Source organism: Candoia aspera, chromosome 2, assembly GCF_035149785.1.
Source record: "Candoia aspera isolate rCanAsp1 chromosome 2, rCanAsp1.hap2, whole genome shotgun sequence".
Classification (NCBI taxonomy): Eukaryota; Metazoa; Chordata; class Lepidosauria; order Squamata; family Boidae; genus Candoia; species Candoia aspera.
In genome coordinates this window covers 116,608,359-116,625,552 of record NC_086154.1, presented here as the reverse complement: position 1 = coordinate 116,625,552, position 17,194 = coordinate 116,608,359, and the positions used below count along the sequence as shown (strand labels likewise).

The 17,194-nt window shown below is 43.9% G+C and overlaps 1 protein-coding gene across 1 annotated transcript in view; it reads left to right on the top strand.

Annotated features, from left to right (window-relative positions):
• Positions 1–17,194, top strand: part of SLC38A10 (solute carrier family 38 member 10) — a 92,086-nt gene that overhangs the window by 36,293 nt on the left and 38,599 nt on the right. Inside the window, exon 10 of the mRNA XM_063293400.1 lies at positions 939–1,045. Within this exon, the coding sequence (XP_063149470.1) occupies positions 939–1,045 (107 nt within the window). The remainder of the gene's footprint in view (positions 1–938; positions 1,046–17,194) is intronic.

The following is a 17,194-nucleotide window of genomic DNA, read 5'->3' as shown; positions in this document are numbered from 1 at the left end:
AGTTGAAGTCATCTGGAAGTGTCACTTCGCCTATTCTTGTCCTGTACCTGTATAAGAATCAGTACCTGGATCCATACTGTTGTTGTTGTTAGTTGCCGTCGAGTCGTTTACGGCTCATGGCGACCCTCCACGTATAACAGAAGGAAATGCTGTTCGGTCTTGCGCCACATGCCTGACTGTTCCAACGTCTGCATCCATTGTTGCTGTAATGGTATTAATCCATCTCATTGAAGGTCTTCCTCTTTTCCACTGGCCCTCGACTTTACCAAACTTGATGTCCTTTTCAAGCAATCGTTCTTTCCTGTTGATGTGACCAAATCTCCCTAGTCCGTTCTTTGTCTGGAAGCTCTGCTGAAACCTGTCCACCACTGGTGACCCTTTTGGTAGTAGAACTACTGGTGGCATCGCTTCCAGCATCACAGCAGCACACAAGCCACCACCGTACGACCAACTGACAGACCGGTGGTGGGGATCCATACTAGAGTACATATAATCAAAATAATTCAGTATCTCCTTAAGCATTCTTTGTTGTCAAAACAGAAGTATTATGACTAGTGTATGCTTTTCACTCTATTTTAATGCATACTGCATACTTAAGGATGAAGTAGTATCCTAATCCACTGAAGGGATGGTAAGTATGGAGCTGAAGATGTTAGTTCATCACATTATGAAGCTAATAATGTGCTGCTGTGTTTATTTTATCATAGTCACTAAAGTAGATTACAATCTCTGCTTCACCAATAGGCCCAGAGCAGAAAGGCAAGAAGAGTCCATTCTTCATAGTCTAACCAAGAGTGGTTAAAGGGATCCAATTCATATTATGTGACTTTGAGTATATGCTTCTATATTTCTCCTGAATCATTTCAACGGAAGAGTTAATTAATATGCTGTTAACTGGAGCTTCTAATAATTAGCTTCATCTTCCTCTTCTCTGCTAGTGGAGACCGTCTTGGGTCTAACAGGTGCAACGATGGGAAGTCTCATCTGTTTTATCTGCCCAGCTCTTATTTACAAGAAAATCCACAAGAATGCCCTTTGCTCACAGGTCAGTGCCAATGCTAATTAACCTTACTCCATCTCCTGCTTACAGTAGAGTTTGGGCATCTTGTTAATTTCTCTGAAGCCAAGGAACCCAATCAACTCTCTTGTTCCACATGGATGGGAGACATGGTAGGCAGGGCAAGGGCTCTGACTAGAACACATCATTATCAAGAACTCAGCATTTGTGACTGTATACCTGCATATTCTAACCTTGGAATGCCCCTGTTTTTATGTCTGGCAGACTGTGCCATGCATTAATAGCTGATTTCCAACTCTGCATCAGCCTGCTCCTTGCTTTAGTGTTCCCAGCATGGAGAATGCAGGCAGCATTTTAAACGCTTAACAAGTCTGCTTCTTTGAGATTGTGGCTGAAACAAATACATGTTGGCACCTGTGGGCCTTGCTCCTGATCATTGTTTTTCTGGTTTCAGCCTCAAAATAACAACTGCAAAAAAGGAGCGCACACTCTCACACACTAATTATTATAGAAATAGATTTCCCATTGTAGAAAGTGTTTAAAAGACACACCCAAAGCATCCTTGTTTTTTCAAAGATAGGACTGGTTCCACTTCCTGATTTACTACAGCCACTACTTTTTAAATGGAGCTGAAATTAAGGTTTTGCTATTCTCTCTGACCATAATGTAGCAAAGTTGACATTTTCAGGGAAGTTCATCATTTCTCTGAGGAAGAAGTGGGTGATGATGTTTCCATCTGTTTTTTTCCGCTGCTTACTCACTGTGCATTTTCTCCTTTAAACATGGATTTATGGTATCTTTTTTGATGGCATGCAACTTTTTAAGGAAAGATATTGGTAGTTTTCGGGCAAGTCGTTAGGTTAGGTCTTTGCTGTTAGTCTCTGAACCCAGTCCCAGTGGTGTCAGGCACAGCAGACTGGCATCACAAGGCAAAGCCAATGAAACAGCTATAAATCACCATCCCTATTTTAGGATGAACCCTTATGTTGCCTCATTCTTCTCCTCTCTTCACACTTTTAAACAATTGCGGTACGTATGGCAGGCAAGTAGAACAAAGGCAGCAGAGTAAATTTTGATTTGTTGTATCCCAGTTTTGCTCCCTCCTCCACCACACTTTTTGGCAATATTTCATTGCTGCTAGTGCAGCCTATATCACTGCATGCCCAATTCACTTTCAAGTTAGTTTAGCTAGATGCTTGTGGTCTTTGATTGCTGTATGTTTTTGTTAATGTTGCAAACTATCCTGAATATCTTTAAAATGGCTGGTGTGTATCTGTCTGCATAGTACAATAGGGATATGGATGTTTGTGAGTATGCATTTACATGCATTTGTAAATCGCTTCCCAATTTAAGAGATTTTCCTTTTAACTCACACCCATCATCATAAAGGTTAGATCAGTTGCCAGTTTTGCTGCTATGATTTAATTGAATGGTCTTTTGACTTATGTGCTGGGTGAGGGTATAAGTGTCATAGTTCAAGGTGGAGCCTTGAAAAGCTGAATCAAACATGTACTCCTCCCAATTCTTCTGGATCAGAATCATTCCCATGGGGAGGGGAAATGCATCCCCAGATGTTTTTGTTGGTTGGGTATCTAATTCTACCAACTACAGTTAATTGTTGCAGACAGCTGGTCAGTCAATAGTTGGCAGTGAGCCAGACCCCCAGAAGGCAGCTTGATTAAACAATGTGGGTAGTTCTGTTAAAAGCTTGGAATGCTGGAAAGATGATTCAGTAATTGAGCAACTAGCGGAAGTGATAAGAATTCTGCCAGACTTGTGAAAGTGCTGATGACTTGGGAATCTTTCTCTTTCCTGTGGTTCCACTTGTAGGTCTGTATCCTTTCTTGGCATGGTAGGGAAGGATTAGAGAATGTCATTTGAAAGTCTGTAAATGACTCTTCTGATGTGGAAAACTTGCCTGTGCTCTCTTGAATGACTTCTCAAACAAGAGAGAAGTCCCTGAATAGTCCACATTTAAGAGAAAAGACCTGGGAAACTCTTGGCTACTCTCAAATTCATTGTTTATGACAAAGATGCTTAAAAAGATTACAGGCTTGCAATTCCAAACACATGTGCAGGATATTGATTATTTGAACCCATTTCAGTAAGGTTTATTTGGACTGAAAAGTCTTTGGTTGCTTAGTAGATGGTCTACAGTGGTAAATAGATGGGAGTGTGGTCCTGGTAATTCTCCTAGACCTCTCGGTGGCTTTCAGTACCGATAACCATGGTATCCTTCTGGAGTGATCCATGGGACACTGCTCTGCCGTGCTTCCAGTCTTTTCTGTTGCAGTCTTGGTGCCTGCAAGAAACTTCTGCAGAAGGTTTTTTCACCCAGAGTTTTGGAGTGAGGTACTATCTGTATGCTGCTAAACCCAGCTGTGATACCCTATGCCAGGGTTCCTCAACCAGGGTTCTGTGGCACCCTAGGATTCCACGAGAGGTCACTAGGGGTTCCCTGGGAGATCACCAACTATTTTAAAAATTATTTCAAATACAGGCAACTTCACATTTAAGGAGGTAAGTTTCATTCTTTATTTTTAGTTTAAGAATGTTGTTAATGCCTGTAATACAGGCCTACCCATGAAACAAATATAATAATTTTGTAACTTCTGGCCTATATTTGAGCCTGAATGTGCAGGGGTTCCCCGAGGCCTGAAAAATATTTCAAAGGTTCCTCCAGGGTCAAAGATTGAGAAAGGTTGCTCTGTGCCATCTAATTCCAAAGAAACAGTTGAACTGCCAAGTTCAATAATAGGCTGAGTGAGGGTAAACAAGTAACAATAATCCCAGAGAAGATTATCATGCTCTTGGTTAGTTTGGACCTATTCTCTGAGATTGGAACTGTAACTATTCTGATGTCTGGAACCAGCAATAATTACCCAGGTACTGCATTTTATATGGAACTACCCTTGAGGACTGTCCAGAAGCTTCACTTTGTGCAAAACATGGCAGCCAGGTTGCTAACAAGTATATGATATCTTGAGTCCAACATGCTAATGTTGAAAAAATTGCACTAATTGCCAATAGTTTTCTAAGGTTCTGAGGAACTGTCTGTCTTGATATGAATTAGCCAGATGTTATAGTTATAGTCAGCTGCAGAAGCCATCTTAAAGGTGCTCTTATTTTCTGAAATCTGTTTGTCATACATAAGGGGTGGACCTTCTTCTATATTGTTCCCAAACTATTGAATATCCTTCCTTGGAGTTCTGCTCAGCTACTCCTCCTACTTTTAGGAAGGGAATCAAGATTTTCTTCTCTAGACAGGTCTTTTCAGTTTGAATTAGTTAATTGTAATTTTAACTTATTGCAAATGCAGAATCCAGATGCTCACTGGGAGTAAGAATTTCTTTTCTGTCCCCAAAATATCAACATCATTTGCAAACTTTTCAATTCTCACACTTCATCCTCTCCTGCTCAGCTCCCTGAATCTCCTTCCTTGCCCCAGAAATAGATGGACTTTACTGATATATTAGGGGAGGAAGAAGCCACTACATTGCCTCCTTATCAGGCATGTGACTGTACCGTGAACTTGAAGCCAGGAGTCCAGATCCCAGCTAAGAGGTAATACCATATATCTACTCAAGAGTTAGCCACTTTAAAAGAATTTCTGGATGACAATTTAAAGAAAGGATTTTTTTTGTCCTTTACATCTGCAGTATGTAGATGCGCCAATGTTTTTTATCCCTATAGGCTCCTGAACAGTGTAACCATTAGGGATCTCTACCCATTGCTTCTTATTTCAGATCTGAACAGCCTTCACAAGGCACGCTGTTTCGTGAAGTTGGACTTGAGAGGCGCATACACTTTGATCAAGAATGAAAGAGGGACACAAACACTTAACACCATTTGAGAGCAGATATGGCAAATTTGAATATACAGTAACACTTTTTGGCTTGGTTAATTACAGGGTGGTCTTCTCCAGATTCATGAATTAAATATTCCCTGATATTTTGGAAAAATGTGTTGTGGTATACTGGATGATATACTGATCTTTTGAAAAGACCTATTTACATGAGACTCATGTCGGAGATGTCTTGCAGCAATTCTATGAACACAAACATTTTGCTAAGTTGGGAACGTGTGTTGGATCTTCCCCAATTTGACCATTTGGGTTACAGGATCCTGTAAAAATACAATCCATAGGCAAGAAATATGAAGGATGCCAAGCATTTTCTAGGCTTTGCAAATTTTTATTTAAAAAAAGTCATCCCTAACTTTGCAGAATTCATAAGGCTGCTGTCTCAATTCTTAAAGAAAGGACATTGATTCAAATGGTCTACTCAAGAGAAAGGAGCATTTCAAAAATAGCAAGTCCTCTTCACAGCCACTGCTCGAACATCTAGAGCCCTCCTGCCCCCTTGTGGTGGTAAAAGATCCCTTAGATTTTGCGTTAGGAGCCATTCTCCTCCACACAGTGAAAAGGGGGTGGGGGGGCAGGTTGGAGAGTGAAATCTGCCATGTACATTCTATTCCAGATTGCTTCTCCCCAGCTGAATGGAATGATGACATTTTCAATACAGAGTTGCTTGCAATAAAAACTTTGTTCCAGTGATGGAGGATCTCCTAAACTGAGCAATCCATCCAGTATAGGTACACACAGGTCACAAGAATTTGGAAATTCTGAAAAAGGCACAACATCTCACACCTTGTTACATTAGGTGGACACAGTTTTTTTTAATATCACCCATATTCCTGGTTCATAGAACAAATTACCCAAGACACTATCATTTATTAGCCCTGACAGAAGTGTGACTGCCTCTGAAGGCCATTGCTGGGAAAGTAGGGCTTCCTTGTGCAGTTGGTTGGCCACTGTGAGAGCAGACTGTTGGGCTAGTTGGCCAGGAGTCCAATCCAATAGGGCACTGCTTATGATCTCGTATACTGAATATAATGTTCCATGCTCATCTGTCCCTACCTGCAGCCAAGCAACTTTGCCCCTCCCCAGAGATTAGATCTCCAGAAACTATACATCATTGCTCTGGGCTGTTTAGGTGATGCACTGTCCCAGAGTCTGTAGGCTGTCTGGATGAGGAGGAACAGACTCAGGCTCCATCCTGACAAAACTGAGTGGCTTTGATATTTGGGCCCCCCTGATCTGGGGGACTTTCCACATCTAGTCTTGGATGAGGTAGCATTTCCCCACTCAAGACTGCTGTGCAATCTAGAGGTCTTTTTGAACTTGCAGCTCCTGCTTAAGCGGGTGCCAGGTGTGGCTAAAAGGGCCTTCACACAGATTCATCTACTGTGTCAGTTGCACCCATTCCTGGATTGGGAGGCCCTTCAAATGATCATTCACACCTGGTCACCTCATGAATGGGCCATTGCCATGGGCCTGCCCTTGAAAACCACTTGGAAGCTACAGCTGGTCCAGAATGCAGTGGTATGGGCAGTAATGAATGTGCTGCTGTATGTCCATGTGACGCTGCTCCTCCATGAGCTGCACTGGTTACCAGTTGGCTTTCAGGTGCAATTAACAGGGCTGGTTACATCTATAAAGCCCTCCATGGCACAGGGCCTGGTTATTTAAGGGAACTGCTTTATCTGATAATTTCTGCCCGTCCTGTAAGTTTGGGCAGAGTAGACGCATGTCTGGTCCCTTCAATTAAGCAGTGTCATCTAGCGAGACCTAAAAAGCATGTCTTCTCTGTCACAGTGCCTGCCCTCTGGAATAGCATCCCTCCAGAGATCTGTATGGCTCCTACCCTGGTGATATTCAGAAAGTCACTGGAAACTTTGCTATTCTTCCATGCTTTGAGGTAGAGTGGGTGTTGGGCCCTTGTAGGATTTGTTATGGATTGTTGTCTGGACAATTACTACTGTTTATTATTGTTGTTATTGTTTTTGCTTTTAAAGTTCTAAGCTACCCAGAGTTTTACAGCTGGGCAGCCTCTAAATTATTAAATTAAGCTAAACTAAATTAAATTAAAATTTCACTATGCTTATATTTCCTGTTCCCTTGGTCCAAATATTCTTCCAAATGTGCATTTGCAACTTCCATTCATGTTTATCAATTTAAATTTCAGGATTTCTACATGTATCATCTACCACACATAATTTTACAGCTAGATCAGTTTGGAATATTTATAGAATTAAGCTCAGTCTTGGAAATCTAGATTAAAACACTTCTAGTTGGCTCTGTTTTTCACTCCTGACTTCATGGTGCCATTTCTGGATCATAATGTCTCAAAATGAACAGGCTAGAAACCAGGAGACTGAAAGTTCTAGTCCCGCCTTAGGCATGAAAGCCAGCTGGGTGACCCTAGGCCAGTCTCCCTCTCTCAGCCCAACTCACCTCACAGGGTGGTTGTTGTGGGGAAAATAGGAGGAGGAAGGAGTATTAGGTATGTTCCCCACCTTGAGTTATTTATAAAAACAATAAAGGTGGGATAGAAAATAAATAAATAAATAAATAAATACTGCAGCTTTATCCAAATCATTTCTAAATAATTACTAGAACCAAGTTTTGTTTTGTTTTTTACTGCTTTTATATATTGGGTGTACTTCTCAGTCAGTTTTCCATCAGATCCTGGAGTCTCTTTTCTGGATTCTCAGAGCCAATTTGGTTCTCATTGGCATGTATAGTATATGATGTTTGGGACAGTTGTCACTCTGCCTTTAATTACATTGAATATCATTTGCTATGTTTTTTTACTCTCACCATCTTTGAAGAGATTCTTCAAGAATTCCTTCTAATATTCTTGAAGGTGCGGTAGATTTTTGTAAATTGCATATCCTGCCAAATTATTCATTGTGTTTCGTTGCTGAACCTGGAATGGAAGAACTGCCAGATGGTTCTTATTCGTTCTATTTCATAGGTGAACCTGGAACTGAAGAATAGCTTCCAGAATACTTAGTAATTGCTGTTCTAGCTGCACTATGATTTGCAGAGCTCTCTGTGCAGCTGACAACAGCTTCACCTGCATACCTGTGAAGCTTCAGGTGCACTTTGCTCATTTTTTTCCCTTGGGCATATGCTGCCCACCTTAGTTCATATCCAAAGAATTTTTTTGTTGTGAAAGAGGGCCATTTTTGTTTCAAGCTAGTTCCCTTTACCCTTCAAAGAAAACAGTTGCTTGTTTCTAATATGTCTATGGATGTGGGTGTGGGTGTATACATGTGGTTGCAGGAATTCTTGCCTCTTTAACATTTTCTGAACAGCTGGTCTTGCATTTAAAAGAAGCCAGCACCCAAAGAGGTTTCACATTCTTGGCTCTGTATGGGCAAAGTGTGGGTGAAAGTCTGGACTAAATAGCTCAATCAGGCCTGAACAATATTCTGCCAGGATATTGGCTAGAGTACCTATAGAATAGGGATGAGGGCATCTATTTCCAATCCTAAATCTGCGGCCATTACTTCAGTATAATCTATATGTGATTGAGAATCACATACAGTGCTTATTGCAGTCTGCCACTATTGAAACATTTTTTTTCAGTTGGTTTTTAGTTCCTAGAAGTCCTAGAAATCCTAGAAGTCTTTTCCTCCCCTTTTCTTCCCTTTTCATGCTTTGCACCAACACACATTCAGCACTGCTGATCTATTCCAAAGGTTCAAGGGACTTTCTACCTTCCGCAGCCCATTTAGTTAAATGTTTCCACTGCCATCTTGTGAATTATTTTGCTGGCATTATGGGAAGCTCAAGAAAAATAGGTTTTTTTAAAAAAAAATCCATTGAGGTCACATATGCTCATTGCATACAGATGCCTTGTCATCTTCATTGTATTTAATGGGCTGTCATCCGTAAATGGAAGTTTTTAAAAGTACTGTACTTTTTCAAAAAATTACTTTGGAGAGGGAGACTATAATATCAGGCTTTTCCCCAAAAATGTAGCTTAAAAATAGCTTTAAAATGTAATGGTAGTGGTATCTTTTTCAGGAAAGTAATATGCTAAATAGTTTTGTGATGGTAATATGGACTCTGTGCTTATTGGCTTAGTTGTTTGACTTGTCAGAAGAGTTTCTGATCAGTTAGAAGGGCCTCTGATTATTATTGAATTGACTGTTTTGACCTCAAGAGTCTGGTTGCCATTGGTTGAACTGCTGTTAAACTGTAGAGGGACATGGCAGTACAAGATCCTAAGCAAGACAAGACATAGAGGAAAATAGGCTATGCAAAGGAGATTGGAATTGATTCAGAAAGTAAATTAAATGCTAAGAGGGAGAGAAAAGAAATTAGAGCAGAGAAAAGGAGAGAGAAAAGGGCAGTTTCATGGCAAAGTTCAGAGGAATGTGAAGAAAGTTAATGTTCCTATTTTAGCCTGAAATAGCATACCAGATCTCTTGCTGAAAACCTCTAGTCATATTAAATGAACTTAGTTAGATTTTTGACCAAGGCAAAGAAAATAGTGAAGGCATTCTGAAATGTAAATGGTGCAAATCTTGATCATAGCAAAGATTACTGGATTTCCAGCTTTAAGCACATTGGGACATAAAGCTAGGTATTAAGACTTTATTGATTTGCATGTGCTGGCTTTGCAGTTAATGGGATTGATACATGGGACAAGCCAAATCAAATTAATTTTTCACAGAGGACAACACAGACACGCATTGAGGAGAACGGCATATGCTGCCAGAATTCTAGTTTTTGTTTTGCTGCAGTTGTTCCTGCTGTCTAAGAAGATGCTTTCAAACAGAGAAATAACTTACCTCATCAGTGATGGGGATGGCAAACGCAAAAAATATAAAGTAAAATTCTAGCTCTTAATATGCAATTCCCTTCTGCATATTCATAATGCTTCTTTAAATGGTAGCTAGTAAAGCTTACATCCTGTAGAGGTGTGTATTTGTTTGTTTTTACTTCTTTGTACTTTAGGTAGAAAATGCAATTTAAACTCCAGTTCAAATGGGAAAGCTAATTTTATTTAGCATCTCCAGTGTATCAGTTTTATTAACCATGAAGCCCACTCTCCCAAAGTACAAAATCCCAAATGCCTAGCTTTAATTCCTGATATAATTAAAAGCTTAAACTCAACAGTCTAGCATCCTAATTCATTTCAGTTTTTGAATTTTTTTTTCAAAATAAGGAAGGATGATCACTCTGTCATAGTGCACATATTTTGCATAATTGGAGAACTCTCAGGGTTTATATGTGGCACTCAGGTTGAAAGCTTCAAGGAGCATGTAATGGAAAAGTCCTCTGACTTGAGACCTTTGCAGATCCCCTGCCAGTACACAAATGATTCTGGGTCCTCTAGACCAAGATTCTGACTTTCCTGTGTTTTGAAAGTCCATTAGTCCATAATAGTGAACTAGGCAGATTTGTAACTCCTAATGTATTATTTTGTCTTCTTTTATTTTTATGACTCTCATCTTTCCAAAGGAACCAGAGTGGTATACTGAATAAGCAATAAAAGCAATATTTAATTTAAAATGGTTAGATAAAAAAGTATCTAATAAAGCTCTTAATCATAAAGTAAAACAATGAAAACACTCAGAATACAGCAATTAAAACAAAATTAATTTTAAAAGGCAGTATGCTCTTGGAGCTGTTTTTACCTGCAAATGCATGTATGAACAAGCAGTTAAAACAATATTTTAAAATTTTCTTTGTATTAAATTTATACTTTGCTTTTCATCCAAGGAGCTCTGGAATATGTAGATTTATGTTAACCCCGGAAGGTGGATTTAGTTGTAATGATCAGTATAAATCCAGTCACAATAGAATTTATAAGGGATAGATTTGCTAATCTAAGAACATATCTGCTCCTATCCTGGGCTGGTGCTGTCGTATTCTAAGATAGCATAAGGAAACTCTTTTCTGAACTGAGATGCTTTGGCAGCCTTATCAAAAAAAATCAGTCCAGACTACAGGCTGCTATGGCCATTAGACAATTCCCCTGCTGCTGTGCTCTCCCTACTTTCCCTTCCTTCCTTCCTTCCTTCCTTCCTTCCTTCCTTCCTTCCTTCCTTCCTTCCTTCCTTCCTTCCTTCCTTCCTTCCTTCCTTCCTTCCTTCGCACACATATGTATGTAATATATATACAAACTTGAATTTATATATACAGTTAAAGCATCAAACCACACGCATAGGGGGGCAGGCAACCAAGTTTAAAGTAAAAAATTCCCTTCTTGCATTTTCCCAGCTTTTCTTCAAGGGAGCTGTGGATGAAATGTTTCTGCCTCAAACTAGAGAATTAATGAAATAGTGCCGTACCGGACTTACTAAAATAATAATTTAAAAAAAGGCCCAGAGGAAAAGTAAGATCAGGGAAAGAAAAATGGTATTTTTAAAAGTTCTGCTGGGTTTTGAACTGACAACGTTCTGCCTGTGAAGCCCAGTGTTATACAGGTAGTCCTCAGTTAATGACAGTAATTGGGACTGGAATTTCCATCACTAAGCAACGCAGTCGTAAAGCGCGACATCACATGACCATGCTGCTTAGCGACAGAAATTCTGGCACTTCCAGATGCTGTTGTTAAGCAAACCCTGCACTGTCATTAAGTGTGATGTCACGCGGTCACCATTTGTGATCTCCTGTTGGCTTCCCCGTTGACTTTGCTTGTCAGAAGCCGGCAGTGAAGGTCACAAATGGCAGTCACATGACTGCAGGTCACTGTGGCATTGTAATTGTGAGCCGGTCAGTGAGCACCCAGATTGTGATCACATGACTGTGGGGACGCTGTGACCACCAGAACTCTTGAGGACTGGTCTTAAGTATCGCTTGTTTAGCACTGTTGTAAGTTTGAACGGTCACTGAACAAGTGGTCATTAAGCTTGGGCCACCTGTAACCATTAAGCCCCTGAGAAAAATCTGTAACAGAAGCAACAGCAGACCTTCTTGAGGAAAAGCTGGGAAAATGAGTTGGGAGCATTCCTGCCTCTCCAAGCAGCCAAACTGCAGGGGTTGCTTGAATGAAGTAAAGTGCAGCAGGCAAATCTGATGGCAGCACTTAAGACAACACTACTTTCAACTTCTTCAGCAAAGGATCGTTACCTTGTTGTGGTGCTGGAGCTTGAGCACCTCAATGATGCCATGAGCTAAACTGTGAAGGGCCACTCAAGACAGGAAGGTCATGACAGAGAGGTCAGACTAAATGCGATCCCTGGGGAAGGTAATGGCAACCCACCCCAGTATTCTTGCTGTGAAAACTAAATGGATCAGTACAACCAGAGATATGTTGGTATACCATCGGAAGATGAGACCCCCAGGTCAGAAGATGGTCAAAATGCTACTGGGGAGGAACAGAGGATGAGTTCAACTAGCCCCAGGCGTGATGACGCAGCTAGCTCAAAGCCGAAAGGACGGCTAGCGGCCGACGGTGCTGGTGGTGAGCGGCGAATCCGATGTTCTAAGGATCAACATACCATTGGAACCTGGAATGTAAGATCTATGAGCCAGGGCAAATTGGATGTGGTTATTGGTGAGATGTCAAGATTAAAGATAGACATTTTGGGGTTCAGTGAACTGAAATGGACTGGAATGGGCCACTTCACATCAAATGACCACCAGATCTACTACTGTGGACAAGAGGACCACAGAAGAAATGGAGTAGCCTTCATAATTAATAGTAAAGTGGCTAAAGCAGTGCTTGGATACAATCCAAAAAACGACAGAATGATCTCAATTCAAATTCAGGGCAAGCCATCTAACATCACAGTGATCCAAATATACACCCCAACCACAGATGCTGAAGAAGCTGAAGTAGAGCCGTTCTATGAGGATCTGCAGCACCTACTGCACAATATGCCTAAAAGATGTTATTTTCATCACAGGAGACTGGAATGCTAAGGTGGGCAGTCAAATGACACCTGGAGTTACAGGTAAGCATGGCCTGGGAGAACAAAATGAAGCAGAACATAGGCTGATAGAATTTTGCCAAGACAACTCAATAACAAACACTCTCTTCCAACAACCTAAGAGACGGCTTTATACATGGACTTCACCAGATGGACAACACCGAAATCATATTGACTACATCCTTTGCAGCCAAAGGTGGCAGACGTCTATTCAGTCGGTAAAAACCAGACCTGGAGCTGACTGTAGTTCAGATCACAAACTTCTTCTTGCACAGTTTAGGATCAGACTAAAGAGATTACGGAAGACCCACAGATCAGCTAGATATGAGCTCATTAATATTCCTAAGGAATATGCAGTGGAGGTGAAGAATAGATTTAAGGGACTGGACTTAGTAGATAGGGTCCCAGAAGAACTATGGACAGAAGTTTGCAACATTATTCAGGAAGCGGCAACAAAATACATCCCAAAGAAAGAGAAAACCAAGAATGCAAAATGGCTGTCTGCTGAGACACTAGAAGTAGCCCAAGAAAGAAGGAAAGCAAAAGGCAACAGTGATAGGGGGAGATATGCCCAATTAAATGCAAAATTCCAGAGGTTAGCCAGAAGAGATAAGGAATTATTTTTAAACAAGCAATGCGCGGAAGTGGAAGAAGACAATAGAATAGGAAGGACAAGAGACCTCTTCCAGAAAATTAGAAACATCGGAGGTAAATTCCAGGCAAAAATGGGTATGATCAAAAGCAAAGATGGCAAGGACCTAACAGAAGAAGAAGAGATCAAGAAAAGGTGGCAAGAATATACAGAAGACCTGTATAGGAAGGATAACAATATCGGGGATAGCTTTGACGGTGTGGTCAGTGAGCTAGAGCCAGACATCCTGAAGAGTGAGGTTGAATGGGCCTTAAGAAGCATTGCTAATAACAAGGCAGCAGGAGATGACGGCATCCCAGCTGAACTGTTCAAAATCTTGCGAGATGATGCTGTCAAGGTAATGCATGCTATATGCCAGCAAGTTTGGAAAACACAGGAATGGCCATCAGATTGGAAAAAATCAACTTATATCCCCGTACCAAAAAAGGGAAACACTAAAGAATGTTCAGGCTATCGAACAGTGGCACTCATTTCACATGCCAGTAAGGTAATGCTCAAGATCCTGCAAGGTAGACTTCAGCAATTCATGGAGCGAGAATTGCCAGATGTACAAGCTGGGTTTAGAAAAGGCAGAGGAACTAGGGACCAAATTGCCAATATCCGCTGGATAATGGAAAAAGCCAGGGAGTTTCAGAAAAACATTTATTTCTGTTTTATTGACTATTCTAAAGCCTTTGACTGTGTGGACCATAACAAATTGTGGCAAGTTCTTAGTGGTATGGGGATACCAAGTCATCTTGTATGCCTCCTGAAGAATCTGTATAATGACCAAGTAGCAACAGTAAGAACAGACCATGGAACAACTGTCATGCGCTGCCTACCTCTGAATAATGCTCAGACACTGGTTCTGTGGAACAGGCTCTGATTTATTCACGGTGTAGGTACAGTATAGGAAAAAAGCTGAGAGTGACAGGAGCGCGCCGGTGCGGGGTTTAAATACCCCGCGCCGGTCAGCGCCCCCTCACTCGCGGTTACGTCACCCCCCTTTGTCCAACACGTTGTCCTGTCGGTAGGTGAGGGGTTGCGAGGCCCCGCTGGCGTTCCGGGATCGCCCATCATCGGTTTCTCTATTCCTCTGGTGATTGCTGTCAGCTGGGCGATCTCCGTTGCGTTAGCGCTAACAGCTTGGGTGTGCCTCGCGATCTGTTTAGCCATTGTTTCTTGTCCTTCAGTCTTTGTGAGTTGATGGCTACTTATCTTGAGCCCCTTCCCCTGTTTCCTTGCTATTGTCATGTGTGCCATTGCGCTGATGTCTTCAGCTCAACGGCACTCATGACATACTGCCCCCTGTCCGAATAGTGCCCCCCCCCGGTTTTCTGTTTTTTTTTTTTTTTTTTTTTTTTCAGGAGAGCTGTCAAAAGAAACTTTTTGAAATTCCCGCCGGAGTATTTTTCGCCCCTCCCTTTGTTCCGCCCTCTACCACGTGCCTCCCTAGGGTGTGTCCTTAGTGCGCATGCCCAGGTCACACCCTGGCGTGCGCATGCTCCGGCCACACCCTGTTAGTTTGGCTCAGTTCGGCGAGGAGAGAGGCGTGGCTGGTCGGGTGCTTATCGGCTCCAGGTAGGGCCCTTCTTTTTTATTCAAAGTGCGTCGCCTTTGTTATGTGTGCTCCTGGGCGTTGCCCCCAGGATGCCCTGTTGGCTTGCTTGCCACTCCCCCGTGGGCCCGGGGCGGGGGGAGGGTGCTGGCGAACGCTTGTTACTGCCTCGTGGGCCCGGGGCGGGGGGAGTGAGTCCCGGGGGGGGAGGTCCACCCAAGTCGCGGGCTTGGGGGGGCCCTTTCCCTTGGGGCACGGTAGGCGGGGGGAGCCCGCGGGGGAGGGGTTTTGCAGGTGACGGCTTGCTAGCCTTGGTTTTGGCTTGTCGGGGTATGCCCGGTGAAAAGCCCAGGTCAGGTCAGGCGCGTTAACGTTGTGCGCCGCCACCCATTCTGGGTGGGGGAAGTGTTTCCACCTGACCAAATAGTGTAAAGTTCCCCGTTGCCTGCGAGAGTCGAGTATGTCCCTTACGTCAAAGTGATGCTGCCCGTCGATCATCACCGGTGAGGGCTGTGGCGTGCTTGGGTGCCATCGAGAGGTGGTTGCCGGTTTCAGGAGGCTGGTGTGGAACACCGGGTGGAGTCTCCGTAGGTTGTGTGGCAGGTCCAAGCGTATTGCCACCGGGTTCACTGTTTGCGTGACTCGGAACGGCCCGATGTACTTAGGCCCCAGTTTTTTCGAGGGTTGGGGTGACTTTAGAAATTTGGTGGATAGGTAGACCATATCCCCCGCCTGGAACGTTGGTTGTTGGCGCCGGTGCTTGTCGGCCTGCTCTTTGTAGGCCGCCTGTGCATCCTTCAGCGCTGCCGTGATTATTGGCCACGATTCCGCAATCTTCCGTCCCCAGTCGCTAGCGTCCACCTGGGGTTCCGGGGGTTGTGGTAGCTCCGGTATGGGGACGAAGTCGCGCCCCGAGACTACCTCGAACGGAGTTTTCCCCGTGCTCGTGTGGACGGCGTTGTTGTATGCGACTTCGACAAACGGGAGCAGTTCGGCCCAGTCGTCTTGATGATAGTTGGTGTATGAGCGTATGAATTGCTCTAGGGTGGCATTAAGGACCTCTGTGGCTCCGTCCGTCTGGGGGTGCCAGGCAGTGGATAGGGCCTGTTGGGTCCCCGTCAGCTTTAGGAAGGCCCGCCAGAATTTAGAGGTGAACTGTGTGCCCCTGTCGGTCACCACACGTGCGGGACATCCGTGTAACCTGTACACGTGGATGAGGAAGAGTTTGGCTAGTTGTTGTGCGGACGGGACCGACGTGCAGGGGATGAAGTGGGCCTGTTTCGAGAAGTAATCCTTCACCACCCAAATGGCCGTTTTCTTCTGGCTGGGTGGGAGGTCCACTATAAAATCCATAGAGATTTCCTCCCATGGGCGGGAGGGTTCTGCCACCTGTTGTAATAGCCTCGCGGGTTTGCCTGGTGCCCGTTTGGCCCTAGCACACGTTGGGCAGGACGCTACGTATGCTTTCACGTCTCGTCTGAGCGCGGGCCACCAGAATTGACGCCTTGTTAGGTGTAGGGTCTTGAGGAACCCAAAGTGTCCCGCTTGCTTGGCGTCGTGTGACCTATGCAAGATCGCTTGGCGTTGCGAGTCCGGGACATAGATTCTGCCTTCCCCCCATGCCAGGTCCTGTGCCATCGTTACCTTGTCGGGGTTTGCCAGGAACCAGGGGTCGGTTTTGAGGGCGGCGGCGAGGTCCGTGCGTATTCCCCCTGGTAGTTGCGGTGGGCTTCGTCTGGTCGCAGGTTGTCCCGCCGTCGGCTGCGCCGTAGAGTCGAGCTGCCTCCGAGCGCCGCTTCGGGTGGTCACGGCCATTCCCAGTTGCGAGGCGGATAGGACCGTCCCAATGGTGTCTGGGGCGGGTTCTTCGTCCTGGGCAGTCGGGAGAGGGCGTCGGCCATGAAGTTCTTTTTGCCCGGCATGAACTTCAGCTGGAATTTAAAGCGGCTGAAGAATTGGGCCCATCGGACCTGTTTTGGGCTAAGGCGTCTGGGTGTTCGGAGGGCCTCGAGGTTCCAGTGGTCGGTCCAGACCTCGAATGGTTGGGTGGCTCCCTCGAGTAGGTGTCGCCATGTTTCTAGCGCCGATTTTACCGCGAAGGCTTCTTTCTCCCAGACGTGCCATCACCTTTCTGTCTCAGAAAATTTCCTCGACAGGTAGGCGCATGGTTTCAGGAGTCCCGTGGGGTCCTTTTGGAGTAGGATGGCCCCCAGGGAGAAGTCTGAGGCATCGGCTTGGACCACGAACGGCC